This window comes from Trichoderma reesei (genome assembly GCF_000167675.1).
Source record: "Trichoderma reesei QM6a unplaced genomic scaffold TRIREscaffold_16, whole genome shotgun sequence".
Taxonomy (NCBI): Eukaryota; Fungi; Ascomycota; class Sordariomycetes; order Hypocreales; family Hypocreaceae; genus Trichoderma; species Trichoderma reesei.
Genome location: NW_006711163.1, coordinates 544507 through 571485, shown reverse-complemented (window position 1 = coordinate 571485; position 26979 = coordinate 544507). Strand labels below are relative to the sequence as shown.

Here is a 26979-nt window from a genome sequence, read left to right as displayed (position 1 = left end):
ATGTGGGGAAATCCATCATGATGCAAAACTTCGAGATGCCATCCATCCTCAACCTCAGCTCATCCGCTCTGCTATGTAAACCCCTTCATCATAAAACGTCAACATGGCATGCTGTCCATCCATCATTGTCCAAAATCTCATGCAACCAAACACACCTCTACAATCAAGAAAAAAAAAGCTCTCTACACGCTCTCCTCCTAAATTCCTCCCCGTTCCTCAACCCTACCCTATCACAATCCCCCTCCCCGGCACCCAAACCATACACCTCTCCTCATAAACCTCCGTAGGCTCATCCGCCCCCCTCCTCGGCAACACCATCGACAACTCATCCCGCACCTCAAACCCCATCTTCTCGTAAAACCCAACAGCGTTCATCGTCGCCTCCAGCACGATAGGTAGCCCCTCCGCCGCAGCGAGCTCCTGGACTCTTCTGATAAGTAGCGTTGCGGCTCCGCGTCCGGCCCAGCTTGGATCCGTGCAGAGATATGTCGGGTCTTAGGAACATGAGGTATACCAGATGTCAGCATCTGCGGTCAATAACAAATAGCTAACCATGCCACACCCAACCCCCCCTAAATCACCCCCCTTCTCTTCACCCCAACGCAAAAGCGAGCAAACATCATCAAACAAAGGCTCATGAAATAAAACTCACGATAATAAGCAGTCCCCCTCCCTAAAACTCCCTCCCTCACCCTCCCCGTCAACTCCGCATAAGGATCCAAATACTCTTTCCTCGCAACATCCGGCCACTCCTCCTCATCCTCCTTCTTCTCCTTCTTCTTCTTCATATCCCCCTCATCATCACGCCCAGGCCGATGAACGAGCCACTTCACAAAACTCACAACCCTCCCCGTCCCCGTCCCCTCCTCCCCCTCCTCTCTCACCACCAAAACCCCCTTATCACCATCCCCATCTCTCAAATGCTCAACCGTGTCCCTCGCCAACCACCCGTGAAAGAACCGCAACCCCTCTGGACTCGGAAACTGCGCGTGCGTGAGGAGGTTCTCGTCCATGGCCCGGAGGTGCACGTCTGATATCGCGGGGGCGTCTGCCTCGGACGGCGTGCAGACGATGAGTGCCATTGTTCTCTTCGGATCCCAAAACGTATGGTATATTCAAGACACACTCAGACTCATTAATTTTTAGGACATCCAACGTTGAGAATCGACCAATCTTCTCTTGTAACTTGACATGTACCTGCCAACATGTACTCACGATCCACCCATTCATTGGTCAAACTGCACGTGCTTCTTCCCCTCCATAATTCGAAGCCATCTCCACCTCTCGACTTCCCCACCATCCAAGTACTACAGTACATACTAACCCCCACGCTTGGATTTCAAGCCCTTCTTCAGGCACACACACACACACAAAGTCGCCTAGCCTGTATAATGGCAAATATCAAGCCGGCTTCTCAACAATCGGATTGCGACCTTAGCTCAGCTGGGAGAGCGTCAGACTGAAGTTCCAACTTCAATCACCTGATATCTGAAGGTCGTGTGTTCGATCCACACAGGTCGCATCTTTTTGCCTTTTTGACACCCTCGACCATGCGGTATCCGAGATAAGAGGAAGCGGATGGATATACATGTTATGTCATCTACCTGCTACTGACGTAGCCTTCATTCACTCACCCGGACTGTATAAGAGTACATGCAATCAATGAATGCTCTTTATTTTTCGCTGTAACTCTGATGCTCCATGTCTTGGCCGTAAACCTGCAACGCTTATTTTGCAGAAATGCCCAGTTCCTCGTAAAACGCCTCCGTGCTGGGCTCTCTGCCCAGGAATTCCTTCAAAAACTCCATCTCCTCAATGCTGCCGCCACGCTCCAGCACCGTGTGGCGGTATCGGCGGCCTTCCTTGCCGTCCATGGGGTTCTTCTTGAAGAAGGAGTGGAACATGTCAAGGGAGAAGACCTCGGAGTAGAGGTAGCCATAGTAGCCGGCGTCATAGCCGCCAAGGAAGTGGCCAATGTTGGCATATCGGTTGCCCCATTCACTGCCTCGCGTTAGCATACAGTCAACGAACAAGATGGGGTAAAGGAAAGGGCGTCGTCATACATGGTTTCGCCGGCATCTTCCGGACCCTTGATGCCCGAAATATCGTGGCGGAGCTGGTTCCAAAGCTTGCCATAGTTGGTCGTCTCGGCCTCCTCGTGCGTCTTGGGCGAATGGACAGTCATGTCAAACGTGCCGATGACGAGCTGAGCCAGCGCGCCAATGGCCGAGTTGAGATGCTTGGTCTTCACCAGCTTGTCCACAAGCTCGTCGGGAATCTGCTCACCCGTCTCCCAGTGCTTCGACAGCGACTTGAGAACACTCGGCGTCCAGCACCAGTTTTCGAGCATCTGAGAGGGAGCCTCGACGAAGTCAGCCACCGTCGCAGTGCCATGGGTATAGCTGTAGCGAGTTCGGCCGGCAAGGTCATGGATACCATGCCCAAGCTCGTGGAAGAAAGTGACGACCTCGTGGTGCTTGAGCAGAGACGGCTTGGTCGCGGTCGGCTTGCTAAAGTTGCACACCAACGAAGTCGATGGGTAGCTCCTCTTTCCGTCCACGGTGAGGAAGCCCGGCTCGATGCCAAAGTTTGCGTAGTGACCATACTTGTTATCTCTGGGGAAGAGATCGAGGTAGAGGTAGCCGCAGAACTCTCCACCCTTGGCTGGTTCATCCCAGACACTGTAAATGATGACATCTTCGTGCCAGGAGATATCTTCGGCCTTGCCGGTTGGGCTCAGCCGTGCTCGATCCTCCGGGCCGAGCTCAACGAAGACGAAGCCAAAGATTTCTTCAAAAATCTTGAGCATGCCAGCAAACGTTGGCTCTGCCGGGAAATACTGCGAGATGGCAACCTCATCCACGTTGTACTCCTTCTCTTTCATGATTCGCGAGTAGTAAGAAGTGTCCCACATGTAAAAGTTGCCGTCAAAGGGGATGCCGCGCTCTTCGTAGTCTCGCTTCTTGTACTCCGTGAGAGCCTTGACTTCCTTCTCACCGCCAGGGGCCAAACGAGTTCTCAGGTCGCTCAAGAACTCGTTCACACGCGCGGGGGACTTGGCCATCTTCTCCTCAATCCGAACGCTGGCGTGGTTCTCATAACCCAAAAGTCGAGCAGCTTCATCTCGAAGTACCATGATCTCCTTGAAGATCTCAACATTGTTGTTTGACTGGATGTGCCGTGTCAGTATGCGATGTAATCACAATGGCAGGATGGATGGGGGATATGTATATATATATATATATATATTGAGAGGTGAGGTTTACCTTGTTGGCATCCGCAATGATATACCTACGTCTCGTCTCTTCGTGGATAGCATACTTGACCAGAGGGGTGAAGTGGTTGTACTTAAAGGTCACTTTGACCTTTCCTTCGTTCTCGCCGGTTCCCTTCTCGAGCGTGTCAACGTCAATGTCGTCCTTGGGCACTCCCTCGAGCTCCTGGGGAGTAAACCAGACACCGCCCTTTTCCTCGTTGAGGTTCTTCTTGCCCTGAATGCAGAGCTGGCTGAGGCGTTTCTGAATCTCCTTGAAGCGGTCTCTCTTTTCGCCTGGGGGAAGAAGCAAGCCGTTGCGGATGTACTTTTGGCGTTCCTTCTCCAGGATGTGGAGCGACTCCTTGTCCAGGTTCTGGGACTCCCGCGTCTCATACGCCGCGTTGACCAGCTTGAAGACATCCTCCCGCATCTTCGCCTCGATGTAGAAGTCGTTCAGAAGCTCTTCGGCCTTGGTGGAAGCTTCGCGGAGCGAGTCGTTGGTCGACACATGCTGATAAAAGGTCAGGATGTTCTGGGGGCCCGAGGATTCGTTGCCGTCGATGAGGATGGGCTTGAGCGTGTTTTCGAAAGTGGCCGTCTCGGGAGCGACGCTGGCAACGACATTGTCCAGCACCTTCTTGCTCTGCTCGGCGCTCTTCTTGGCATCGGCGAGGATGGACTCGGCCGTGGCGGTAAAGACCGGCGGCCTCTGCGGCGGGGTGCGAAACTGCTCGGGAGCCATGCTGCTGGTGGTCAAGAGGCGACGGTATGGCGAAAGGCGGGCGGTTGCTTGCAGCCGTACGTGACTGGCAAGAGAGTTGAGGCGCAGGAGAGCTCGTTGGGAAGCCAGCGTTGCGGCGAGAAGGAGCACGAGGAGGGAGAGGAGGAGGAGAAGGAGGGGCCGGAGGCGAGGCAGCTCCAGCTCGACGGCGGATCGGCGGGCAGTCAGTCTTGTCACGTACGAGCACGGGATCTGTGCCAAGTTGGCCCGCTTAGGATGCAGGACGTACGACAGCGTGGTGTTGCTTCGGCCTACCAGAGGAGAGGAAATTGAGTGCTGGTGAGGGGTAATAGTAATAATAGGTCGAGTGATGCCCAGAGATGATGGAGTCGACGCGGCAGAACACGGCTCACGGGAGCAGCTTGGACGCTTATTAAGAGACTCCGCTGAGAGCCAGGCAAACCACCACAGCGTCAATCTTGACGATACGTACCTACTACATGTGTGTCCAGTCTGGGGGCAATTTGGGAGGCCAATTCGCTATACTTGGCATTTTGGACCTGATATTCATTATCCGTGGGCAGCAACATTTGTTAATGATAAGGGACCTACATAGCTAAGCTCCGATGTCATCGTGGCGGCCCCATCCGGCAGATGGTAAGCTGCTGCTAAAGCCAACGACACCGCGGGGTTGTTCCGCCATGTGAATCGAAGAGCAGAGCAACCAAGACCGAGCCGCAGTGCAGCCATGCCATGCAGAGAATCGGAACATGCACATGATGTGTGCTTTAGGGCATAAGTAGGTACTACCAGTAATTCAAGTCTCGACTGCTGCTTCATCTCAGCACGTGCCTCGTAGCATCAGAAATGATACCTCGCACGCCTTCTGAGCGCCACAACTGCGTCAGAATACCAGTCAAGTCAACGCCCATTCAACATGCGTAAACCAGGTTCTACCTAGTAGTATCAAGAAGTTCGCTTGGCCAGCTCGCAGTGCGCTCGCACCAATACTATTCTCATATACCTAAGCCATGGCAGCATAATATGTCCACAGTCGTCCAATAACAAAATTCAGAGTATCGTCAATCCCAGAGCGTGCCCAATTCACAGCCATAAACAAAAACAAAACACATCGCAACGCCATCATCCCATTCGCAGACGCAAGAAGATGCCGTCGGGGTCGACCCTTTGCCCGAATCACCCCTTAGTTGGCGAGAATCGTTCGGACAAGATCTAAGGATTCGACAAGCGCACGGTCAGTAAGCGGATCATAATCAGAGAGAGAGAGAAGCGGGGAGGCGTTGTGCAGCAAGCAGAAAAGCGCAGGGTGGCATACCTGTGTAGTTGATCTGGCCAGAGCTAGTGTCCACAGCCTTGAGCAGCTCGTCGACCTCCTCCTCCGTCATCTTCTCGCCCAGGTTGGTCAGGATGTACTTGAGCTGGCCAACGCCGATGAAGCCTGTCATGTCTTTATCAAACACCTGAAAGCCACGGCAATATTCCTCGGGCTCGCCAGGGTCGCGGAATCCGCCCGGTCGGTTCAGGATGCGCTGGAACGTCTCGAAGTCGACTGTGGTGGCCGAATGTCAGCATCGCTGCGCATCACATCCTCCGGGCCATCTCTCGCACAAGGGGCCGCCGTAAAAGCACCTACATTCGCTTCCAAGGCCCTTTTCCAGCTCCTGGATCTCGGCCAGCGTGGGGTTTTGGCCGCAGGCTCGCAGCAGATCGCCGAGCGAGTCGATGGCGCAGCGGCCGTTGCCGCGCTTGTCGAACAGGGCAAATGCCTCCTTGTAGTTGGTCGAGGCCTGGGAGTCGTGATTAGAAGCCATTTTCCCCCCCTTTATGTTCTCTGTTCTTCTGTCGGAGTGCAAGTGTTCGTCTGGAGCGCAGCTTTCTGTTGGCAGCGATCGGATGGCGTAGTTCTTTTGTCGCAAGAGGAGGCGGAAATCGAACCAGAAAAAATCAAAGGCAGTTCAGGTTCCCTTTTGTCTCTCGCAGTTGCGCGCCAAACGGGAAGCAACAGCTGCTGGGCGAATCATGTGCGGCGCCACGCTCCATCTCGCACTGTTTCTGTTTACATCGGAGCAAGTGCTGGGGCAAACTCACCATTGTGATTGGTGTCTTTTGTCGGTAGTAATGCTTTGTCAGAGACGAACGTGAGATTCTGTCGCAAAGGCGAGTTCAAGGTCGCAGAATGTCTGCAGCGGCTGTCTCTCAGGAACACAGATGATGCAAGGTCGAAATTGACAACAAGAGAGTCTGCGTCTCCCTTTATGATCGCCCCACTGACTGCCCCCTGTCGGGGCAACGAGTCAATCCATGTCAACACTCGGCGTCTGTCGCAGCCAATCGACCTGTCGCTTGTTGGGAGGCGGTCTGTATAACTCGCACACTAAGGCGGCATAATAAGGGATCAGTAGGTATAGGTAGTAGTGCATGAGCTTCATCAGCACGACACGCTCGTCTGGTGGCCTCGGGCTGGACTTGACCACAACAGCAGAACCTCAAACGTCTCCTTTTACAGTCCCGGCGCTTACGGCTCGGTATTGGCAGTCATCTGAAGCATGAGCACATCCCCTATCCATTCGACAACTGGCACTGACGCTTGCGAGCTGCGCCTAATGTCCTTTCCTTAACCAAGCAGCCAACATGATCACATTAAGAGCATCATTCTCACTACTATAGTTTCTCTCTTTGCTGGGTCTCTATCACATGTGAAACAACACGGTGAACACCTCAGCCCAACTGTTGATCAATCGGCTGTCTTGTGGTAGGGAAGAACAGACTGTAAGCTGTCTCTGCTGCCTACCCTACATTCTGCGATATATGCCTCGAATGTCGCAACGAGGGAATCCAAGCCAGTAGCACCCTCGGATCGTCCCCTCATATTGACAGGATATTTCTAAACTCGTTCACTGGTCGTTTATGTACCATCCACCGGTTGATACGACCATACGCCATCTTCAACAAAAGTCGTGATGGTCGTTTTCCGACAATCTACCGATGAGAGCTTCTCAGTGATAATCACGTCAGTTTGGGCGACTTCTCAGGTAGCACTAATACCTTAACCGCTCAGAAAACGTTGTCTCCATTGCAAAGAGAGTCTTCTCGATACACTTGGAAAATACCTCGTACTTTTTGCAATACCAGGGAAAACAACAGAAGCTATGGCTGCAGCCACAGAGGCCACCGCCAAGCGGTTCTTCTCGTCTCCCCTCTTCGCGGTTGTGGGAGCCAGCTCCAACCCCGCCAAGTTTGGCCATAAAGGTTCAACTCTCACAGAGACCCGATACAGGTATCAAGATGATCCTCTGACCTGAGCATGTACAGTCCACGCCTGGTATCTGAACCACAAGCTACCCGTTACCCCCATCAATCCATCATCGCCGACAGTCAATGTCAACGGGGAGGATCACCCCACGTTGCCGGACGTCAAGTCGCTGCCGCGGCCAACGGAGACGTCCGTGTCCATCATCACTCACCCCGCCATCACCCTCAACGTCCTCAAGGAGGCCAAGAGCGTCGGCATCCCCGCAGTCTGGCTGCAGCCGGGCACTTTTGACGACGACGTCCTCAAGTTTGCGCTGGCAGACGGCACTTTTGAAGCCGTCGTCTACGGAGAAGGGGGCAGGGGCTCTGAGGGCTGGTGCGTTCTTGTCGATGGCGCCAAAGCGTTGAAGGATGCTGGAAAGTTGTAGTTATAGCCGCAAATGAACATGTCATATCACTTTCATTCGATTGATTGTCGACTCAAGATGAAACACAGATACCAGTGTCTCCAAAGATTGGCGAACAATCTGCACAAGATCAAGATGGCTTGAATATGCAAACGAATGATGATGACCACGTACGTAGTTGGCTCTCTACTGCCGTGATCAATATATGCCTGAGATGGCTGATCAACAAGTTGTTTGACGAAGTGAACTTGTATCTCTGAGGCGATGAATGATGAAAAATTAGCGCCTAGAATGACATAGACGAATAACAAACTCGTCGATATCAGGCCTCTAGTCTTTCTGGATATTGTGAATTGGACACAAGGTGCTGATTCTCACCAAGGGGGTTGGCCTTTGTCTTTCTGCCCTTGACTGTACCGGCAAGTATCTGAGGCACGGCGTCGAAATGACTGCCCTTTTGCTGCCTGTTTTGTGAGACGCGGCACAACAGATTGAAGGTTGTCTCAACCCACTGCTATTCAGACCAATCCAATGATTTGGACTGACTTGTTGATCAATCATTAGAGTTGACGTTGGGCCATCCATACCTATCCGAGAGTCCGACCCCAACTGTGGCGCTTTCAGGGGCCTCAATAGGGAGTCGAGCGCTGTAAGTTCAGTTCAGCTCATGCCCCACCCGTAAACGAAAGTAAACAAACGCGCTCGACCCACGTCACGATAAGCCTCGATCTGTCAGACAAACAACCAACTGTTTGGATATTCAGCCGCCGGCTATTGATGCTGCTTCTGACGCTCTCACGGCATCAGTCTCGACTCTCCACTTGACGAAACCCCAGCCTTTGATCTACGGCAGCCGTCCTCGATAATAGTAACCGACTACATACAAACACTTCCCGACCGAGCTCTGCGCAACCCGCCGATCTTCCCCAGTTGATGCTTCCCCAGGTGCTGCGATTGCGTCTCTGATCCATCAGTTGGACAAGAGCCTTCCCTCGTGCCTGCAGCGCCTCTTGTCTCCCGCCATATTTGCACCGAAACAACACAGGCATCGAGCACCGACTGCAATCTGCCAGCCTCTCGAGGCGACCCTCAACATGGCCTCGGAATTTGCCCAGTATTTTACCTACGAAGCCCGCCTGGCCTCCTTCCAAAAGACCACAAAGAAGCGCGGGTCAACAACCGGCGGCCGAGCAGCCAAGGCTCTCAATTGGCCGCATAAGCAAATCTCCATCACAAGCGTACGAGCCCTGTTCTCTCCGGACCGCCCCTTTGTATGGTATGGGAGAGGGACAGATACTGACGCATCGTGCAGCTTGCCAGAGCCGGATTCGTATTCAGGCCGAGTCCCGAAAGCCCCGACAACACCGTTTGCTTCCTATGCGAAAAGGGACTGGACGGGTGGGAGGCGGGCGATGACCCGGTCTACGAACACGTCAAACATGCGCCCCATTGCGGCTGGGCGATTGTTGCTGCCATCGAGGCAGACATTGGAGACTACGGCCGAGAGGATCCCAACGACCCCGATATGGTGGATGCTCGTAGGGCAACCTTTGCGGACCGATGGCCTCACGAAAACAAGAAGGGCTGGAAGTGCAAGACGAAGCAGGTTTGTTCCCGTCCCAGGAGGGGGCCATGTCGCAAGCCCCGTGCTGACGTTCCCATAGCTGGTAGAAGCTGGCTGGAAGTACACACCGACCGAGGAGTCGGACGACATGGCTACGTGTGCATACTGCCACTTGGCACTCGATGGGTGGGAACAGGGCGACAAACCTCTGTGAGAACTTGCAAGTCGTTCCTGAACTATGAACCTTGTCTAACCGTCATCCAGAGATGAGCATTACAACCGGTCTCCCGACTGTCCGTTTTTCGCTCTGGTCAGCCAGTATAGAGCACTAGGAAAGGGATCTGGCCGTGCAAGATCAGCGCGCAACTCTGCCTCGTCCATTCAGTCATACGGCACAGCCGCTGCCGACGTTTCGAATGCCAGCGATGTGAGCGCGAGTCTGGACGATAGCGTTGTAACAACTGCATCGTCGGCCTCGCAGCTCGGGACGAAAAAGCCTAGAGGAAGGAAGGGAGCGGTGGCGAAGGCGGGTAGAAAGAAGAACAAGAAAGACGAGCAGTCTGAAGCGCTCGAGCAGGACAGCCAAGTGGAGGAACCACGGCCTACAAAGGTCAGACGAGGCAAGAAGAGGCCGAGCGACGCGGTGGAGGAATTGGCGACAAGCTCGGGAGACGGGCCCATTTCGAAGAAGCGATCATCGCAAGCTCTTGGTCACGATACGATTGACGATCTTGCTGCCCACGATGAGGATTCTGAGATGACGGACGTGTCCCGAGCATCCTACAGTACGGACACCGCGCCATCACGCCCAAAGGCGGGCCGCAAACTTGTCTCAAAATTGAAATCGCAAGCCTCCATGGCATCTTTACGGGCTCCTGGGGGATTTCCAGACGATGATGAGATTGAACGCCAGTTGGAGGTGGACCTGGAACACCAGCTCACTGACGATGAGATTGCCCACCATTCCGACTCTGGGCAAACAAAGGCAAAAGCTGGAACAGACACGGAGAGTGAAGCCATTCGCCCGACAAAGCCAAGGTCTCCCGAATATGCAATGTTTGACCCAGTGGTGCCCGAGCCCAGCGAAGAAGAGATCGACGATGATCTCAAAGCCTTGAAGGCTGAGATGCAGGTGGAGGAGCCAATTCAGGTACCGAAGAAAGGTCGCAAAGCTGGAGTCAGAAAGGGAACAAAGCAGGCAAAAGCTCGGACTGCCAAGCCGGAATCACTTGCTCGAGACGGGGAGACTGAATCTGATATCCCAGAGTCACAGCAAGAAGATGTGCTGGCATCCGCTGATGTCAGTGAAAACAGTACGGGAAGCGTGGTGAGGAAACCAGGGGCCGCTGCACCTGGTAAACGGGGCCGTGGTCGTCCAAAGGCCTCCCTCGCATTGCAAGACGAGTCTGTCGATACGGAAGCTACCGAGTCATCACAGCAGTCGCTGAAGCGAGGCCCCGGCCGACCTGCGAGGGTGTCGTTGGCATCCCTACTATCCGCCGAGGTTGATGACGCCAATCCGTCTGAGCCCCCAGCCAAGAGAGGCCGCGGTCGTCCTTCGAATGCCTCGTCGGTCACACTGGACTCTACCGGAGCGGACGAAGATGTTGAAGCTGCGCCTCCTCCAGCTGCAAAGCGCAGGGGACGGCCGTCCAAAACTACTGCTCCGCCGCTACTTCCTCGCCAAGACGGTGCTGCAGCTGGGAAACGCGGACGCGGACGACCGGCTAAGAAGCCAGTCGAGATGCCGCCCGCAGAGCCAGTTGAGACGGAAGCCGAGGATGACTTGGCCGACGTCCGCCAACTCCCGGAGGTGCCTGTTCGATTACCCAAGCAATCGCCCGTTCGAGCCATATTCTCACCAAAGGGAAAAGGGCCCCTCGCGCCAGTGCCAGGTACTTCGTCCAAGCTGTCTCCCGTCACCTCAGCTAGACAGCCTGTATTGTCGCCTTCACAATCCCCACAGTCATCGGACGCAGAGAATCAACCGCCCGCCTCTCGCGCCCTCAGGGGTAGTGCCGCGAAACGACTGGTGCTGGCCTCTGTGGCATCCACTCCACCCCCGGGATCACCCTCGAAGCGCAACGTTATGGCCGGGCTTCGAAGCACGACGCCGTGGGCTTCGGCGAGCCTCGAGGCTATTTTCGAGTCACCTTTGGGCAGCCCGGGCAAGGAGAATGACGTCGATCGCTTCCTGACGCGAGGCAACGAGTTGACTAGTCCAGAGAGGCAGATGACTGTGGAGGAATGGATCTACTTTAACGCAGCGGAGGCGGAGAAGAAGCTCAAGTTTGAATGCGAGTCTCTTGTGAACCGGTTCGAGATGGAGGGCACGAGAGCCATCAAAGTTTTGGAGGGCTTGGAGGTGGAATCAGCGAGCTAGCAGAGGGGCAGTCAATGTGTGATGCGTTGTTCATGATGGCGTACGGCAGTATAAATTCTTTTGGAAGGAGTTTTGTTTGATTTGACAAGTGGACACAGGGTGGAAACAAGGCATCGTATGGCGACTGAGTGTTGATTTTGCTTTTGGCTGGGAATTGGGCGTCGAAAAGGGTACTATTGGCATCGAATCGGTGATGAGGTAGCTACAATGAGAGGGCACTTGAAGCTGACAGTAGTCTGCCTGTACTGACACGACTCTTCTTACGAAATCTGCCATCTCACGATGGCTGCGTGAATGAATATCCGAGAGTTATTCCTTCTACACCGGGACTGAGAGGGGGGGTGGTCTGGGAACGGACCGGGTTCTCTTTGATGGTATAATATGCTATGTCCATGTGTAGTTTCACGGGCAATTTCTCTTCACGTCAAGGGAGGAAGGGGGGGGGGGGGGGGGGGGGCAGGGGTTGGAATGTCGTGGGTGTTGAGAATGGAATGTGGCACGGGTTGTAGTGGTAGTAGTAGTAGTAGTAGTAGTACATAATCTTGTTTTTGGTGAGCCTCCAGTTGTTGCCCGAGGTCAATGCTTGAGACATGCTCAATTTGTGATGTTGTGATGCAAAGGGAGGGAGGGAGGGAGGGAGAAAGGGAGGGAAGACCATCTTGCGCTCCCACTGAATACTAGGTAGATATACAAAAACCATGCCGTAACTGTACCGGTGGCTATCAACAGCAACACCATCAACACATCGCCATCAAAAAACCTCATCACACCACCAAACACCAAACAAACCACTCCCTCCAAAACACCACCAAGCAACAAAGTCCAACCAAAACCAGCACAAGAATCATACCAAATAAAACAAAAAAAAACAAGAACAACAAGAATGATGGGCCTCGCCTACACAGCCTTCGTAGTGCCCACCCCAACCGCCGACGACCACAACGACATCATCGCGGCCCTGACATTCGCCCAGGATCTTTTACGACGAGGCTGTGCCTTGACGCCCTCGCCCTCGTCGTACCTGAAGGGACGACTGTCTGTTGTGTCGAGCAGTCGCTTCTCGTTTGGGTCGTTTACATCAGGCTTCTCCATCGACAACGACGACGACAACGATGACGATGATTTGCCGTCTACCTGCAACTATAACAGTCACCTTGACGTGGAGGTTAACACGGATAGGAATGAAACTGCAAGTGGGAATGGGAACGGCATGGTCATACGGAGGAGGAGTAAACGCGAGAGAGTAGTGAGGAGGTTGCGGGTGTTGGTCGATGAGAGGGTGAGGCTGCGGAGGACGACGGGGTACGCGCTTATTGGGGATGAGAATGATGCGATTGAGATGTGGTGAGATTATTGCGAATTGGCTGAGGCATTTGATGCTTGGATTGCTTGGTTTCGGTACGTGATGTTGGCGTCCGAGGGCTCTTTGTGGGAAGGGAGGGGGGGGGCGAGAAACTCATCAATTGTAGGAGGATGCAATGTGGCGACTGGGACTGTTTGGACTCTTTGAAAGATACACGACACTACAAAGACACATCAACCCCGTGAGATGGAGGTGGCCACGACGATGCGAATAGTGGAGGCAGCTGCTCAAACCCATCGAGCCGAGCTGCATCATGTATAGGTAACCCCTTTCCTACCTTATGTTTTCCCTCGTTACAAGACCCTTACATACACCAAAAATGCATACAGTACATGAGCAAATACAACCCTTTTTTTTGAGCCCTCTGCGCAATGATGTTTTTGTTTTGTTTTGTGTAAACCTTCCATGCGTCCCTTTGTCCCTTGCTCCGTAGTCCTGCGGCAGACATAACCCTCATGCCGCCATGCCGAGTTTTTCCTCATAACCGTATGCGATAGAAGTAAGATGCTTCAGTAAGATCATGTCGATCTGTGCGCGTATACACGCGCAAAACACACAGCAGCATATCGTAGAAACAAAAAGAATGTGGCTTAAATCTCCAGCTTCTCCAGGGCCTCTCCAGCCGCGTCGACCTTGGCGGGAACACCATTGGCATCGCCCACTGGCTTCTTGGTCCGCTTCTTGCGTTTCACCATGCCCGTGACAACAGGAGCCTCTTGCACCCAGCGCGCAATTGCGTTGGCGCGCTCTGTCATGAGCGGATAGTCTTTCCCATCGTCGGCGGACCATCGACGCGACAAGGGCTCAGCCTCGGCGTCCCCCGTAGGCGGGCGCGGGTGTTTTGCCTTGTTGTTGTTCAAAATTCCATTCAGGGCGTCTGGCCCGGCCGTGCTCGTGCTCGTTCCTGGACCTGGTTTGGGTGTGGCGCTGGCACCGTTTGAGGGCTTGTCAGAGTACATGGCATCGTCCCGCTGAGCCCGCTTCTCATGGGCCTTGATGGCCGCGCGGAATGATGCCTCGTCAGTCACCCGCTCGTCATCCAGGGCATCCAGTATGGCCTGTTCGCGAATCAGCTCCTTTCGGCGCCGTTCTTCCTCGGCCGCGGCATCAGACGAGGTGCCGGCGAGGAGGGCTGCGGCGGCAGAGGCGGCCACGCTGGCAGACACAGCGGGTTTTTCCACGTGATAGTTGTAGGTGTGGACACACGGGTGATGGCTGCACGACTCGTCATCATATAGCGGTAGTGGTGCGGGCGTGCACAAGGTGTCCCACGAGGAGCTCAGACCGACCCAGTTGTCGGTACGATGGATGACTTCGGCCCAATCGGCTCGGGCAGGGGATTTATTCACTTGAAATATGGGATACCCGTCGGAAAGCCTGACAACGCGAGCAACCATGTACGCGTGCCGCTGGATCTCTTTGGTGGACGTCTGGGCGAGGCAGTGAGCCAGGAGCAGAGAGTGCAAGGCGTCGGTGAGGAGCGGATGATACGTCACCCACTCGCACGTAGTCTCGTCCGGCTCCGGTTCCAGCTTGATCAACACATCCTGAGAGGGATACGGCGGGAGATCCGTGGGAGGGACAGAGCGGAATAGATCGGACAGGGGGTAAACGGTGTGCGAGTTGGTCCAGCTGCTCGAATCAATGGCCCTGGAACTGCGTACGCCGTGTGCAACCATATTGACACGGTCGTTGAACTCCTTGGCGACCTTGAGGGGGAGATTGGGCGAATAGTGGTAGTTGGCCAAGAAGGACAAGTAGTCCTTGATGGCACGCTTGGCATACGTCTTGACCAGTTTCCGTGCCTCGGCCTGGTCTCGCGCGCTCTCCTTGTCTGGGTCAGGCGAGCTTTTGCCATTCGCCTCTGCGGCTGCGTCTCCATCGTCTGCTTCATTAGCTGCTGGCTGCCCGTTCGACTGGCTGAATGAGGGCGTCGGGATACTATCCAGGATGCGCTCAGAAGCCATGGTCAGATACACCGACGCTCTCTGAAAGTAGAGCTGAGCCTCAAGGCTGCTCGGCTGATCCTTTTCCGCCAGGATGATGTCGTGAGCCCGTCTCCGGGTTGTGCGTTGAGCGTCTCCAACCTGTGCATCTTCCTGGCCGGAGCCGTGCGACCTGCGAAGGAACTGAGAAATGGAAAGCGCGTGTGTGAGATCGAAAACGGCACCGTCATAATCCTCCTTGAATATCTTGACGGTTGCGCGGGTCCGCAACACCTCTGGCTCTGCCGGGCGGTCCTCGATGATGTCCGTCAGAGGCTGCAGGCTCGTACACTCTGCCATCTTTCGCGATGGTATCTTTTCGTGGAAAAAGTGCACATACTTGGCGTCGGGATCCTTGGGACTGCGCTGCAGCACCAGGCTGCCCACGTCTTCCAGCGGCGACGCGCCCTGCATCGTCGCGACGCTGCAGGCGATTTCGTCTAAGCGATACGCTCGTCCCAGCTTCTGGCTTGCTTGCTCTCGCATGCGAAATTTGCGCTCCCTGCTCAGCTTCCCGCCATGGCCCGGCGCGCCCATCCCATGAGGGCCCATGGCGGACGATATGCTGGGAAAGCCGCCATTGACGTTGGTCAGCGTCGGTGAGGCGATGTCACTAGCAGCCCTCACGGCGAGGTTGGTGGCCTCGTCGACGAGCCGCCGCACCTTGACGATGTCAAAGAAGGAGGCGGCGTCGAGGGGCCGCGGTAGCGGCGTGTTGTAGTTGATGTTGGCCAGCATCTCCAGGATCTCGTAGGGCATCTGCAGCCACGGGCCGTGATAGGCAGAGATGTGACGCCAGTGTCTGGTGGTTCAGACATGGGTCAGCACAATGAGCGAGCCAGTCAAAGAGCAATGCAAGGCAAGAAATATCAGTAAAGTAAAAAAACGGTGGTCATACACATACTTATTGCGACAGATGACGAGCGAAGGTGGGATCCCTGTCGACGACGCCGCTTGCGATGTTCTAGATCTCTGCTTAGGAGCTGAACTTGACGATGCCGGAGACGCTTGCGCCGTCATCGCGGGCGCAGACGCTTGATTTGCTTTGCCATTGTCCAGCGAGGCCTCCTCACCCGATGTCTGTCTCACCTTCTTCTTCGCCATGGTGATGCCGTGATCAGTGCTGGAGGGGGAGGGGAATCCGGGTGCTTCACACGCTTGGCATGGTCGAGAGCCTCGTGTAATGCCTCAATGAATATAATAGAGGGATTCCGTCAGGATGAATGAGCTTGTGTGGAGTGGATGAGCAGAGAGATGAACCGCGCGTGAAGAGTGATGTCGGAGAAGAGAATACTGGTGGTGACTGCGACTAAGGATGTTTCGTAGAGGGAGAAGAAAGAATGAGGTAAGAAACGAAATGTGCTGCAAGGACAATGCTGATTGCTACGCAGAGGGCCCACTGCTGGAGCCCCTGTGGCCTCTGAGGATAATCGGAGGAAGAGAGTGTAACAATAGGCAGGTAGACGGAGAAAAAGGTGAGGATGGAAGTTGTGAAGCTGGAAAGAAAAAGAGGTGCTGCGATATCAAGGCGAAATGCATGTGCCGTTTGTTGGCTGCTGTTTTGTTGTGCTTGGCAGAAGGTGGTGGGAGTGCCAATCACGTGCAGCAGCTGTTGCTCAGGTACCTTATAGACAGCAAGTACCTGGAACCTATGGAAGTCTGTATCTTGCAGCCAAAATGCGACGAGTTAGGAACTTCCAGTTGATTCACCTAGTCTGCACCGCCTTTTTCTGCTTTCTTACCATTTATATACGGCCAAAACGTGCGCATTCACTTGCTCGAGCCCATTCTGCCCAGCCCGGAACAGAAGAGGCGCCCGATCGACTGTGTTTTATGAGCTGTCACTGCATGCGCGCCTGAGAAGCAAGGAGACGGCCTCGAAACCAAACTATTGGACGGCCGGTTATCGTTTGCTTGCATGGGGGCCGCCGCAACGCCAGCCAGCCTCATTTCGCGGCGCTGCCCTGCCTTTGACGCGCCAATGAGGCCAGCGGATGGAAATTAAACAAGAGTGTGACCATGTTATTTATTACCTGAAGTGACTTCATTGCTTTCTTTTTTTGTTGTTTGCTGCTGCTGCTGCTCAGCCGTGTCCCACTGTCCGCACCCTCATGTCCAGCCCATGATGATTCCCAGCACCGACCCTGAACCATGCCCTGGAAAACGTAACCCCTGTTCTAGCTCAAGAGCCGACCACAAATCAAAACATTGTCTATCATTAAGTTTGTATGAGAAGAGAGAAAAATAACAATGGAAAGTGAAGGGCCAAGGACTGAGGCCAACCGCGCCGATTGGGCAATCAAGCCTCTCCCTTCCAGTGTCTCACAGGGAGAAGAAGATGGCGGCTACAACACCGCTCAGCAGGGAAAGGGACACTCTGTTTCCCGATGCTGCACCCGGAAAGGGAACAACAGATGACGTGGCGCTGGCACCACCACTCCCAGCGTCGTCGGTGGTGGTGAGGCTCGACGAGGTGGTAGGACTGCCAGGGACCGTGACGACGCTGGTGAGGGTGTAGACGTCTGAGGGGGAGGCAGCGCCTGTGGTGCGATGGGGGCTCGTGAAGTTGTGGTGGCCTGTGGTGTTGTGAGAGCCGGTGAGGTTATGTTGAGCGCCACCGGTAGCCAGGGGCCCATGAATGGCAGTGTGATGAGCACCGGTGGTGCTGGGGACCGTCGTTGCGGCGGGCACCGGCAGCTTGGCAAAGTTGGCGCACGTCAGCCGCGTCTTGTTTGCGTAATGGATCACGATTGATCGGTTGCCGAAGAAGGCTGGGCTGCCGGGCTGGAGAGACGTGTAGAGGTCAAAGTACTCGGCCACGAAGGGATCCGACGTGATTTTGCCGTACTTTCCGCTCAGATCACCGACCTGGCACGTCTGGGGCTCGGAAGCATTGCAGGCAGGTGTCTCGCCGCGATGGTACGGGTCCAGATGGGCCAGTGTTGAGGTACAGTTGCCATTGACGGCCGGCTCCTCGTGGATGTGGTACACTGCATACGGGCATTGGTTAGCTACTTTGAGGGCGCACACACATAGCCATTGACCGGAAAGATGAAGTGAGACCGGAGACAAGAGATGAAACACAGAAAGTAGTCGAGAGCAAGAAGAGGACTCACAAAAAGGACCGCCCGTCTTGGGCAAGTTTTCAAACTGGACTCTGAACCGGACGCCCTTGCCAGCAGGACCAGCCGTAGCAGAGACCGATCCCTTGACATTGCCCACCAGCGCAGCGCCGGCGAAAAAGGGCTTCTTGGGCAGACTGGCCTTGAACTCGACGCCTTGAGGATTGTCAATGACAACAGGAGCGTCTTTCGCGGCGGCATAGCCAACGAGGGCGGTGGAAAGGACCGCCAGGAACCCAGACGGCCGCATAATGGGGAATGAGAAGAAGAACAAGGCAAAAGAAAAAAAAAAGCGCTGTTCTTTGGATGGCCAACGAACGATATCGAGCAAGAGTCGAAACAGTCGGTAATACTGGAAGCCGTGTAAGTATGATACGAGATAAAAGAAAGCAGGCTGAGAAGCAGCTGAGAAAAGACGGGAGAAGTCAAGCAGTTATAAGTTGCAACAATGACAAGGAACAGTCACACCAAGGCAAGGCCAGGCAAGGCAAGGCAAAGGGCAGACGACTCAAACGACCCGTGGCTCTCAAGACATCCAGGGCATCCCGCCCTCTCCTCTCCTCTGCAGCTCCATACACGTACCTACTACCGTAGAAACTCGTGAAATTCGACCGAAGCTAGGTTTGGTGGAGCCGCCACGTGCACGTGCACGCCAGGCAATAACAGGAAAAGCCGCATCAAGTACAGTACAGTAAGCCCAATACCTCACTCTACCATAAAGTTCTATGCAAGCGTATGTACTGTCATTTGCCAGTTAGTTGCTACAACCTCAACGCTGCGGTTAATTAAGCGTGTTTTACATGATAAGATGCCCTGATATATACAGAATGCGATACTGATTTTTTTTTTCTGCTTGCGACCGTAGAGATGCACTGCATTATATAATTGACTGAGGTACTGGCAGCTTGAGGTACCTTAATTGACCTTCCCTACTGTAGTAAGGCGTGCTGCTAAAAAAAGATGACGTGGCGGCTCCACCAAACCTAGCTTCGGTCGAATTTCACGAGTTTCTACGGTAACGTACTGAGTAGCCCTCAATGCTCGACAACAAAGAGAAGTCCACAGAAGCACCCACCCTTGACAAGGATCAAAGCCTGCAAGCTCGCAGCTCCTGTCCTCCGCTTTTCTGCCCGACCGCTCGGTAGCAAATAGTTGCAAGTGGCAAGGTTACTTGGCGGCGGGAGCTGTAGCGAAGTGAGACAGCAACAAGATGGCCTCGTTTCTCGCTTTGTGCTTCGATCAACAACCCTGTTTGCGCGGTCGTAGAGTAACTCCCAAGGAAAATCGTCCGACGCTGTGACTCGATGGATGATACTCTCGTGGAAGAAGGAAAAAACGAGTCGGTTCGAAGCTGTTTGTTTGCTTGTTCGAGGTCTGTCGGTAGCCGGCTCCCAACAGACACGCAACGCACATCAGCTGAATAAAAAAAAAAAGGGCCCTTGCAGTAGCTGAAGTATCAGATGAGAAGAAAAGGGCCGCTGCATCTCGTCCGTCATCCTTTTATATCCCCCCTAGTCTCATGAGGCTTTCCCCCCCATATTGTCTCTGTCATATGTGCTCAGCGGGCAGATGCCGGTCTGCCGACCTGTCATCTTTCACAGCCCTCTTGCTCTGCCTCGTTCCTCGAGCTTGGCCATGTCCAGCGCAGCCCGCTATAAACAGCATCATCATCCCCCAAGAGCCCGCCAGGCCACGACGGCTCGTTGGGCAGGCGAGGGCTGCCGACGCGACTCGAGGCTTGCGCAAGGGAGGACCCTTGACTGGTTGATAGGCGGCCAGCCGAGCCGTGATGCGACATTGGGTGGGCCGGCGCAGCCTAAGAGGCCTTCCTGGGACAGGGATGGACTTGCGTGGTGGTGGTACTATTACTCGAAGGGCCAAGAGCTGCGCATGTAACATAAGGAAAGGCGGCTGTGTGGCATTGTCCGCTGCTTGTGTCGTCGCCGTTGCTCAACGGCAATAGCAACCACTCGCCCCGTCCTGAGAATCGTCAACGGCCGATGGTTTGGCCTCTGCCGGGCTGGAGATGCCGTGAACACTTGTCTAACCGTCGCCATTGTGCTCTTGTGAAACGGCAGATGCTGCTCCGCCACGAGTCGGCTTCACACCAGCCTCTTTTCCCCAACGGTTCATACTGTGGTGTATTACAACGAGGCTGGACTCACGACAGGGCATGGAAACCATGTCTACCCAGGCTCGTCATTGGCGATTCGTCCATGAAGCAAAAAAAGAGATGGAAATCGAAAATGTACACTCACAGCCCCAGGATGCGTGTAAACCAATGGAACGCTAAAACCCCAGCTCCCCAAGAAACGAAACAGAGCACTAGTAACACTTTCCAGCGGTACATACCTAGGTACCTCGTCTGTTAAGCGCCAGCGCCCCTCCCTCTCTTGCCGCGACGTCCGCGCGCCTAGCCTAAAGCCGCAATGACATAAGCACGGAGTCCAGTAAATCAGCCCGAGATTCATCCGCGCCTGAAATCCAAGGCCCCCAAGAAGCTCTAGCGGAGAGCATCGTCGCCCGGCGTATCCTCGGATGCCCTCTTTCGCCCTAGCTCCAATTGACCCCAATGAACCTCCGTGCCGGTTGATGTCGAAGCTAAGATGCGATACGCAACTTGCTGCATAACCTCCGACCAACGAATCACTGCGCATCCGTCCTGTCATCTCGTTGTCGCTCTCTTCAACAAACACTCCAGACTCTCAAGACTGACTTATCCAAACTCCGCCTCACCCAGCCGCGTGCCTCCCACGCCCTCAAGCCGCCCATCATGAAGCCCGTCGTCAGTGCCATGAAGGCATGGTCATGGTCCGTCAAACCCACCCAAACTCCCGTCTCGCGCGACACACACCCCCCAAAGGCGCAAAGAAGAGGAAAACAACAACACCAACACCAGCAACCCCACCCTTCTCGCCTTTCCATTCTTCGCGATGCCCATTCGTTCATCTTACGAGAAAAATAAACAAGCTGACTGTTTGCTTTTTTTCCGCCTTGTGGCCCAATAGCACCGTCATGTCCGTCTTCGCAATCATCATCCTCACCGTCCTCGGCGTGCTCTTCCGTTCCGGCCACGAGGAGCTCGTCGGCGGCATCGACGATCCCGCCGATGGCAAGGCCGTCTCTAAAACCGTCTTTTCTGCCGTCTTCGTCTACATTGTGCGTTCTTTCCCTCCAGTTTTCCGTCCCCCCGAGCGAGACCGACCACCCGACTCCTCTGTTGCGCGACTCCGATCCCTGTCTTTGTCTATATACCTTGGAGGATGTTTTCCTGATGGGGCTCATCAGCTAATGATGCCACGTGTCTAGGCTTTCTTCGTCTTCTGCGGTCTACAAGGCCTCCTCCATATCCGAGAAAACCGACGGGGCGCGATTTCCTTGTGAAGAGGTAGTCGACAAGTTTCAGCGAATTGAGCTTTTATACAACAACCGAGCAACAAATGGGGCGTTTTGACTTTGGGGACTATTTTTTCTTCTTTCTATTGCTTTGTTTCTATTCTCCTTCTTCGTCGGCTCGGGTCACTCAATGTTTGTTTCTTTTGCCCGGGCTCAATGACCTCTGCAGGATGAAGATGACATCATACGAATGTTGTACGGATACGAGGATTAGGATGTATCAGCTTGCCGGCGTGTCACTTCAATAAGGAAGCATTTGGGGCGTTGTCAGTCAGCTTATAGAAACCGAAATCCGATCCATCTGAGAGATATTGCGCCTGTTTATGAGAAGGGCCATTTCAGAACTTGCAGCTCTGGTGTTGCAGTTACAAATTGCACTCTGCATCATAAAATAGCCATCGAGGCCGTGAGGAAGAGGCAAGGAGTCCAGGGGGATCTATATCGACCCGAGCACATTGTGAAGGACAGCACACAAACACGCAGCGCACCAGCAACATAAACAGTAGCTTACTCAAAGCATCACAAGCCCCAAGCAGGCAAATATCCAAATCATACCCTCGTTCGCGAACACTGGCCTCGAGACAAAAGGGGCAACGGCCAGCATTCCAGGCGTGAGGAAGGACACTAAGCCAGCCGAGCAAGATATAAGAGAGAAAAAAGATTCTAAGTTTTTATTTTCATGGCTCGCTGAGCGTAAGAGTACACACAGGGCAGTTCCCCCCCTTTATCGCCGCCAAATGGAGCTCGAGGGGCAAAAGAAGGAAAAGCTGCTGTAGTTTGTCGTTTTTTTTTTCTTGGTTGTTTCGGTACCGACCCGGAAAGAGATGGAATCGGCATCGTCGAGTAATGAACATGTTGTAATACACCCTTCTCAACAGCTCTACCCACAATGCAAACCATCATCTTGATATCTTCCCCTCCATCTGGGCATTGCTTCGTCGAGACGTCTTAGTTCATTTCGTTCGGGGGCCAATTGTCGTGGGGAGCTTCTGCTTATTTCAGCTTGGACCACAGCTTCGGGGCGGCGCATGCGGTGGCGCAGTGAGCGAGGTGGAAGACTAAATAGCAACGGAAAAAAACCATGGTCAGCAAGGACAATACAAGAATCGACAGCCGGCATGAAGCTTTTCCCCCTCCCTTGAGCATCGTGGTGATGGCAAGAGAAAGGCGAAGTCGAATGGATGGGATAGGAGGGGAAAAACGTACACTCCTCGACGCAGTCCTCCTTGGCCTCGCCCTCGCTCTCCTGCTGGTGAACCCGCTCGACACACTCGTCAAAGTGGTGCTTGGCAGGCGAGCACTGGGGAGAGTTCTTGCACTCTAATCAGACGAATCTCAAAGTCAGCATACTCATAAAGACAACTCTCCTCGTAACAGAAGCTCCATTCAAACGGTTGCCATTTGCGCGCGGAAAGCAGAAATGCCTCGCGCAAGTCGCAGCGGGAACGTACAGTTCCATGCGCAAGCAAAGAGACGGGGGGGATGACAACAAAAAGGCGAAATGACGAACCTTCCTCGAGCTCCTCCTTGGGGTCCTTGATCTCGTCCTCATCTTCCTCCTCCTCTTCTTCCTCCTCCTCTTCAGGCTCCTCTTCCGCAGCGGGCTCCTCCTCCTTGGACTCCTCCTCCTTCTTCTCCTCTACCTTGGCCTCGGGAGCTTCCTAGAAAGACGAATCAAACATTAGCTCCAAGTCTTCCATATCTCACCCATCATCAAGCAACCGACAGCGCAGCAGCAGCAACAACAACAACAGCAGCAGCAGCATAATCGCTCCACCTATGCAACTCAACCCAAACCCGCAACAAAGCCTCCAACAAAACCACAATGCCAGGAAAACAAGAAAAGAAACAACCCAAATTTCACCGCCTCATCCCCCCCCAACAAACACTTCTGCACCGCTGCCCAAAGCTGATCTCCCCCCCCTTCCCCTTCCCCTCCCCTCCTCCCTCGAAAACCACAAGTCACCACCATCAGCAAAAAAAAAAAGATATCCCACCGACTCACCTGCGGTTCCTCAGCAGCAGCCGGAGCCTCGGCCTCCACAACACCCCATGGCGTCACCGCCTCGACAATCTCGGAGAAAGCGTCCCAGATACCCATTGTGTCGGCAATCGAAGAAGAAGAATCTGCTCGTCGTCGTTGGCGGTTTTGGCGGTTTTTGAACTTCGTATATAACGGGAGAGGAGGAGTTGGATGAGCAGATTCGGAATCGGGTAGTGGGCAGCTTTTCGGCCAAAATCGCCGGGAAAAGAGAGAAACTGACGCCTTGCCCGGGCAATTGAGGCATTTTGATTGGCCCGGCGCATCCAATCGCTGCCAGGCCAAAAAAACGCACAACACAAGAGCAGGTCACGGGATCTGTCACATTACAGGTACCTACCTTACCTAAGGTGCCTTCCTACCTACCTAACTAGGTACCTAAGTACTGGTACCTCCCGCGGCTTTGTCAGCAGCCAGCGTCGGGTTCCTTTCGCCAGTGACGATTACATTCGATAAGCTAGATAAAGAATTAGGCACTCGGTACTAGTAGCGGCGGCGGCGGCAGGCTATTGGCAGCAGCTGGGGTTGCCCGTTTTGGCGGATTCTCACTCGCGGACTGGGGGGCGCTTTTAAAGATCTCCGATTCAGCGGGAGGGGCGCTGTATCACCCCCTTACAGCACCTACCTACCTACTATGGTAATACCTCCAGAACAACACATCACATGCCATCCATCCCATCTCGATCGATGACGCTGTGCGCAGAGCGAAAACGTGGACATGCGGCGGAATCGCGCACAAGAGCACAGCACAACAACAGTGGCACAACCGAGCGCCTTGCCCAACATAAGAAGTGAATCCCATAAAACACAAAGCTGGCATTGATCAAACCAGGGCCCTCCCAAAGCTATATCAATATAGCAGGGCCTGGCGGGCTCTAACTTTCTCATTATAAGATGCCAACCCCCCTAATCCATGTGTGTAGAAAATCCCAATGGTTCGTGTATGCATACTAGTAATAGTCCTGGTTCTTCCGGCGCCATCCAAATCCACGCAATAGCAACACATTACGGCGGCTGGAGCCGAAGCAGCTGTCAAAAAAAGTTCTGGCCCCTGTTCATAGAGAAGCAAGCGCAAAATCACACCAGAGATTGTTTCGTAGTCTCATGAATCGTTTCGCTGGAGGCGTCGCCACGGAGCATTCATTATGGCGCCTACTAGTCGTCTGCGGCGCCTCGGTCGACCTCGTTCCGGATGTGGTCCTCCAGGCGGTTGCTAAGCTGCTGCGCTTGCGCCTCGTCGTAGTTCGGCGGCGGCTCGTTGGGGGCGCGGCGGCTGGAGGAGCTGTCGGAGCGGTTCGGCCCCGGCACGGCCAGCTGGCTCGACGCCGGCTGCTCCTGTCGGTCTCCCTGTGCCTCGTACGCAGGTAGGGGCTCGTCGGGGACTTCGGTGCTGGCGCCCATCTCCCTGCGCATCTCCTGATATTGGAACAGGCGCTCGCGCAGGCCAATGTACGTCTCATTGAACTCGTTCATGCCGCCGTCCGAGAAGGTGAGCTTGACCTCGACGCGGGGTATTTCCGGCGGGATGCCGCCGCCCGACACGGGGATGCAGTCCGATTTCCAGATCCATCCCCACCACATGGACGACGAGGTGGTTGAGTCCTGGAACTTCAGAATGGGCGCGCTGAAGGATTCGAACTTTGGCTCCTGGGTCGGCTTTGCGGGGAGGTAGATGATCTGCCGGGTTACGTCAGTCTCACAAGGATCCGGGCCATACGGGGGGGCTATTTCTGAAAGGCTCAACCAACCCGCTTGTTGGTCAGGAAGAGAGCTCCCTTGTCACTCTTGCGATGGAACGGGACGCAGCGAGCTTTTAGCTCCGGGGGGACGGACAGTTCGCAGGATATGCGCCCATCGAGCTTCCACAGGATTCGCTCGTTGCTAAGCTTCACGAATCCGCCCTGGTTGAGCATTACCCAACTATCGGCATTGTCAGGATCGATCGGCCGCCGGGGAGGCGCGCTCGGGGCGCTTGAGATGAGGTAGTCATGAGGATTGTTCATCGTGGGTCTGGGCCCAAGCACATGGTTCCATGAACCTCGGGGCTGGGTAGCGGGGCAGAAGCCGTGGCCAGAACAACTCTTCTGGGCAAGGCGAGCAAGGCAAGACGATGCCGGGGTAGACGAGGCGGGGGAGGGAGCAGAAAGGGTTATATCAGGTAGTAGGTAGGCAAGGTAGGGTAGATGCTCAGCGGGAAGAGCCGAGACGGCGGAAGACGAGGCTGGTGGGCTCCTTGGTATAGAGAGGGGAACAGATGAGGTCAAAGGAGGGGGGAAGAAGGAGGATAAGAGGAAAGGAGGAGGAGGAGGATGGGGAGGGAGGAGAGTGAAGGAGGAGTTAAATAGTTTTGCAGGAGAGAGAGAGGAAGAGAGAGAGAAGAAGAAGAAGAAGAAGAAGAAGCAAGGCGACGTTGAAGCCGCGCGCGTCCAGCTGCAGTGATTGGGAGGCCCTGACAAGACGACAAGGAAGGGGGACAGTGAACGAGCGATGCGGCAGGATGGGGAAGCCAGGGACAGGAAGGAGAGAAAAGAGACGGGACGACGGTGACTCGCGAAGGAGGCTTACTTTATTGACATTGTATTATTATTATTTTTTCCCTCCCGGCTGTGACTCTCTCGTTCTCGCGGCCTCTGACAAGGGTTCTCGAGCAAACCCTAGCTCCTCTTCCGGATCGCTGGGCTAGGAGCAGCAGCAGGCCTCGACGGACGGTCCACGTTACAGGCACGGCGTGCAGCAGCGGTGCAGCCGGTGTGATTCCTGAGTCTGGTCGCTGGCTGGCCGTCTTGTTTGTCGCGCGGGCTAGCAGGAGATCTCGCAAGCGTCGTCGCCAGACCCTGCAAAGCCTTTCTGCCCCGGGCCTTGTCGCTTGTTGCGAGGGCGAGGGTGAGGGTGAGGGTGAGGGTGGTGGGGCCGGCGCAGGACGCTTCAAGGTTGGGCGGCCCAAACGAGGCCGACAGGTCCAAAAAGAGGAGACAAAGGCGTGCAGGAAACACAATCAGAACAAGAAAAACAACGGTGATGGATAAAAAAAAAAAAAGAGTGGCTGGGGGGGCGTGTGTGGGCGTTGCAGACGCAGATTGTGACAATAAAACCGGCAGAGGCAGAGGCAGAGAGAGACGCGGCAGACTCAGCCAAAGTAGGAGTGAGGAGAAAAGAGGGCACAGAGGGGTGTGGGGGAGGCGAGGCGCTGCACTGTGCAAAGTACTCGTACCTGCGCTGCAGTTGACAGTTGGAGAGGCTGCACGAGTACATGCATTGATGTAACGCAGCGCCGCAATAAGGTGAGGTGAGGTGATCTGTCAGGCGGCAGGCCGGACGACGGGCGTATGTAATCCGCAGCGACGTGCTGAGTCGGGGGCTGTTGCGTAACCAGCAGTCAAGCCCGAATCCATGTCGTCAGGATACCTCCATTATTACCACCTGGATTGCAGTGCTACATACCTTGCATACTTACTGTAATACTACATA

The 26979-nt window shown here is 54.5% G+C and overlaps 10 protein-coding genes across 10 annotated transcripts; 3 read left to right on the top strand and 7 right to left on the bottom strand.

The window, feature by feature from the left end:
* Positions 1-222: 222 nt before the first annotated feature.
* TRIREDRAFT_65572 (uncharacterized protein) lies at positions 223-1082 on the bottom strand (the record flags this gene model as incomplete). The annotated part of the gene is made up of 2 exons (XM_006967185.1): positions 223-466; positions 649-1082. 2 exons carry the CDS (start codon positions 1080-1082, stop codon positions 223-225), a joined length of 678 nt encoding a protein of 225 aa, XP_006967247.1.
* Positions 1083-1721: 639 nt separating this feature from the next.
* TRIREDRAFT_50249 (uncharacterized protein) lies at positions 1722-4063 on the bottom strand. The gene is made up of 3 exons (XM_006967184.1): positions 3267-4063; positions 2064-3169; positions 1722-2001 (listed from the first exon to the last, which is right to left on the bottom strand). The coding sequence occupies exons 1-3, from the start codon at positions 3996-3998 to the stop codon at positions 1728-1730; spliced, it is 2112 nt and encodes a 703-aa protein (XP_006967246.1). The 5' UTR covers positions 3999-4063; the 3' UTR covers positions 1722-1727.
* Positions 4064-5181: 1118 nt separating this feature from the next.
* Positions 5182-5809, bottom strand: TRIREDRAFT_65659 (uncharacterized protein; the record flags this gene model as incomplete). The annotated part of the gene is made up of 3 exons (XM_006967183.1): positions 5182-5210; positions 5314-5547; positions 5632-5809. The coding sequence occupies 3 exons, from the start codon at positions 5807-5809 to the stop codon at positions 5182-5184; spliced, it is 441 nt and encodes a 146-aa protein (XP_006967245.1).
* Positions 5810-7147: 1338 nt separating this feature from the next.
* TRIREDRAFT_109585 (uncharacterized protein) lies at positions 7148-7678 on the top strand (the record flags this gene model as incomplete). Its single annotated transcript, XM_006967272.1, has 2 exons — positions 7148-7247; positions 7311-7678. 2 exons carry the CDS (start codon positions 7148-7150, stop codon positions 7676-7678), a joined length of 468 nt encoding a protein of 155 aa, XP_006967334.1.
* A 1073-nt stretch (positions 7679-8751) lies between these two features.
* On the top strand, positions 8752-11604 carry TRIREDRAFT_65313 (uncharacterized protein; the record flags this gene model as incomplete). Its single annotated transcript, XM_006967271.1, has 5 exons — positions 8752-8895; positions 8970-9263; positions 9322-9431; positions 9486-10827; positions 10954-11604. The coding sequence occupies 5 exons, from the start codon at positions 8752-8754 to the stop codon at positions 11602-11604; spliced, it is 2541 nt and encodes an 846-aa protein (XP_006967333.1).
* Positions 11605-13557: 1953 nt separating this feature from the next.
* On the bottom strand, positions 13558-16404 carry TRIREDRAFT_122931 (uncharacterized protein; the record flags this gene model as incomplete). The annotated part of the gene is made up of 2 exons (XM_006967182.1): positions 15851-16404; positions 13558-15754 (listed from the first exon to the last, which is right to left on the bottom strand). The coding sequence occupies exons 1-2, from the start codon at positions 16054-16056 to the stop codon at positions 13558-13560; spliced, it is 2403 nt and encodes an 800-aa protein (XP_006967244.1). The 5' UTR covers positions 16057-16404.
* A 1224-nt stretch (positions 16405-17628) lies between these two features.
* TRIREDRAFT_65483 (uncharacterized protein) lies at positions 17629-18324 on the bottom strand (the record flags this gene model as incomplete). The annotated part of the gene is made up of 2 exons (XM_006967181.1): positions 17629-17942; positions 18069-18324. Coding segments are annotated over 2 exons (570 nt in total), but the record flags the coding sequence as incomplete, so codon positions are not given.
* Positions 18325-20847: 2523 nt separating this feature from the next.
* TRIREDRAFT_122929 (uncharacterized protein) lies at positions 20848-21778 on the top strand (the record flags this gene model as incomplete). Its single annotated transcript, XM_006967270.1, has 3 exons — positions 20848-20885; positions 21083-21233; positions 21384-21778. The coding sequence occupies 3 exons, from the start codon at positions 20848-20850 to the stop codon at positions 21456-21458; spliced, it is 264 nt and encodes an 87-aa protein (XP_006967332.1). The 3' UTR covers positions 21459-21778.
* Positions 21779-22463: 685 nt separating this feature from the next.
* Positions 22464-23571, bottom strand: TRIREDRAFT_4878 (uncharacterized protein; the record flags this gene model as incomplete). The annotated part of the gene is made up of 4 exons (XM_006967089.1): positions 22464-22528; positions 22677-22790; positions 22981-23131; positions 23476-23571. The coding sequence occupies 4 exons, from the start codon at positions 23569-23571 to the stop codon at positions 22464-22466; spliced, it is 426 nt and encodes a 141-aa protein (XP_006967151.1).
* A 1095-nt stretch (positions 23572-24666) lies between these two features.
* Positions 24667-26444, bottom strand: TRIREDRAFT_80007 (uncharacterized protein; the record flags this gene model as incomplete). Its single annotated transcript, XM_006967180.1, has 3 exons — positions 26077-26444; positions 25260-25431; positions 24667-25188 (listed from the first exon to the last, which is right to left on the bottom strand). Exons 1-3 carry the CDS (start codon positions 26085-26087, stop codon positions 24667-24669), a joined length of 705 nt encoding a protein of 234 aa, XP_006967242.1. The 5' UTR covers positions 26088-26444.
* Positions 26445-26979: the final 535 nt, after the last annotated feature.

Coding starts and splice junctions, on each gene's coding strand:
- TRIREDRAFT_50249 (XM_006967184.1), bottom strand. CDS start 3,998: ATGGCTCCCGAGCAGTTTCGCACCCCGCCGCAGAGGCCGCCGGTCTTT. Junction 3,170..3,266: donor TCATTGCGGATGCCAACAAG/GTAAACCTCACC, acceptor CGGCACATCCAG/TCAAACAACAATGTTGAGAT. Junction 2,002..2,063: donor GAAGATGCCGGCGAAACCAT/GTATGACGACGC, acceptor AACGCGAGGCAG/TGAATGGGGCAACCGATATG.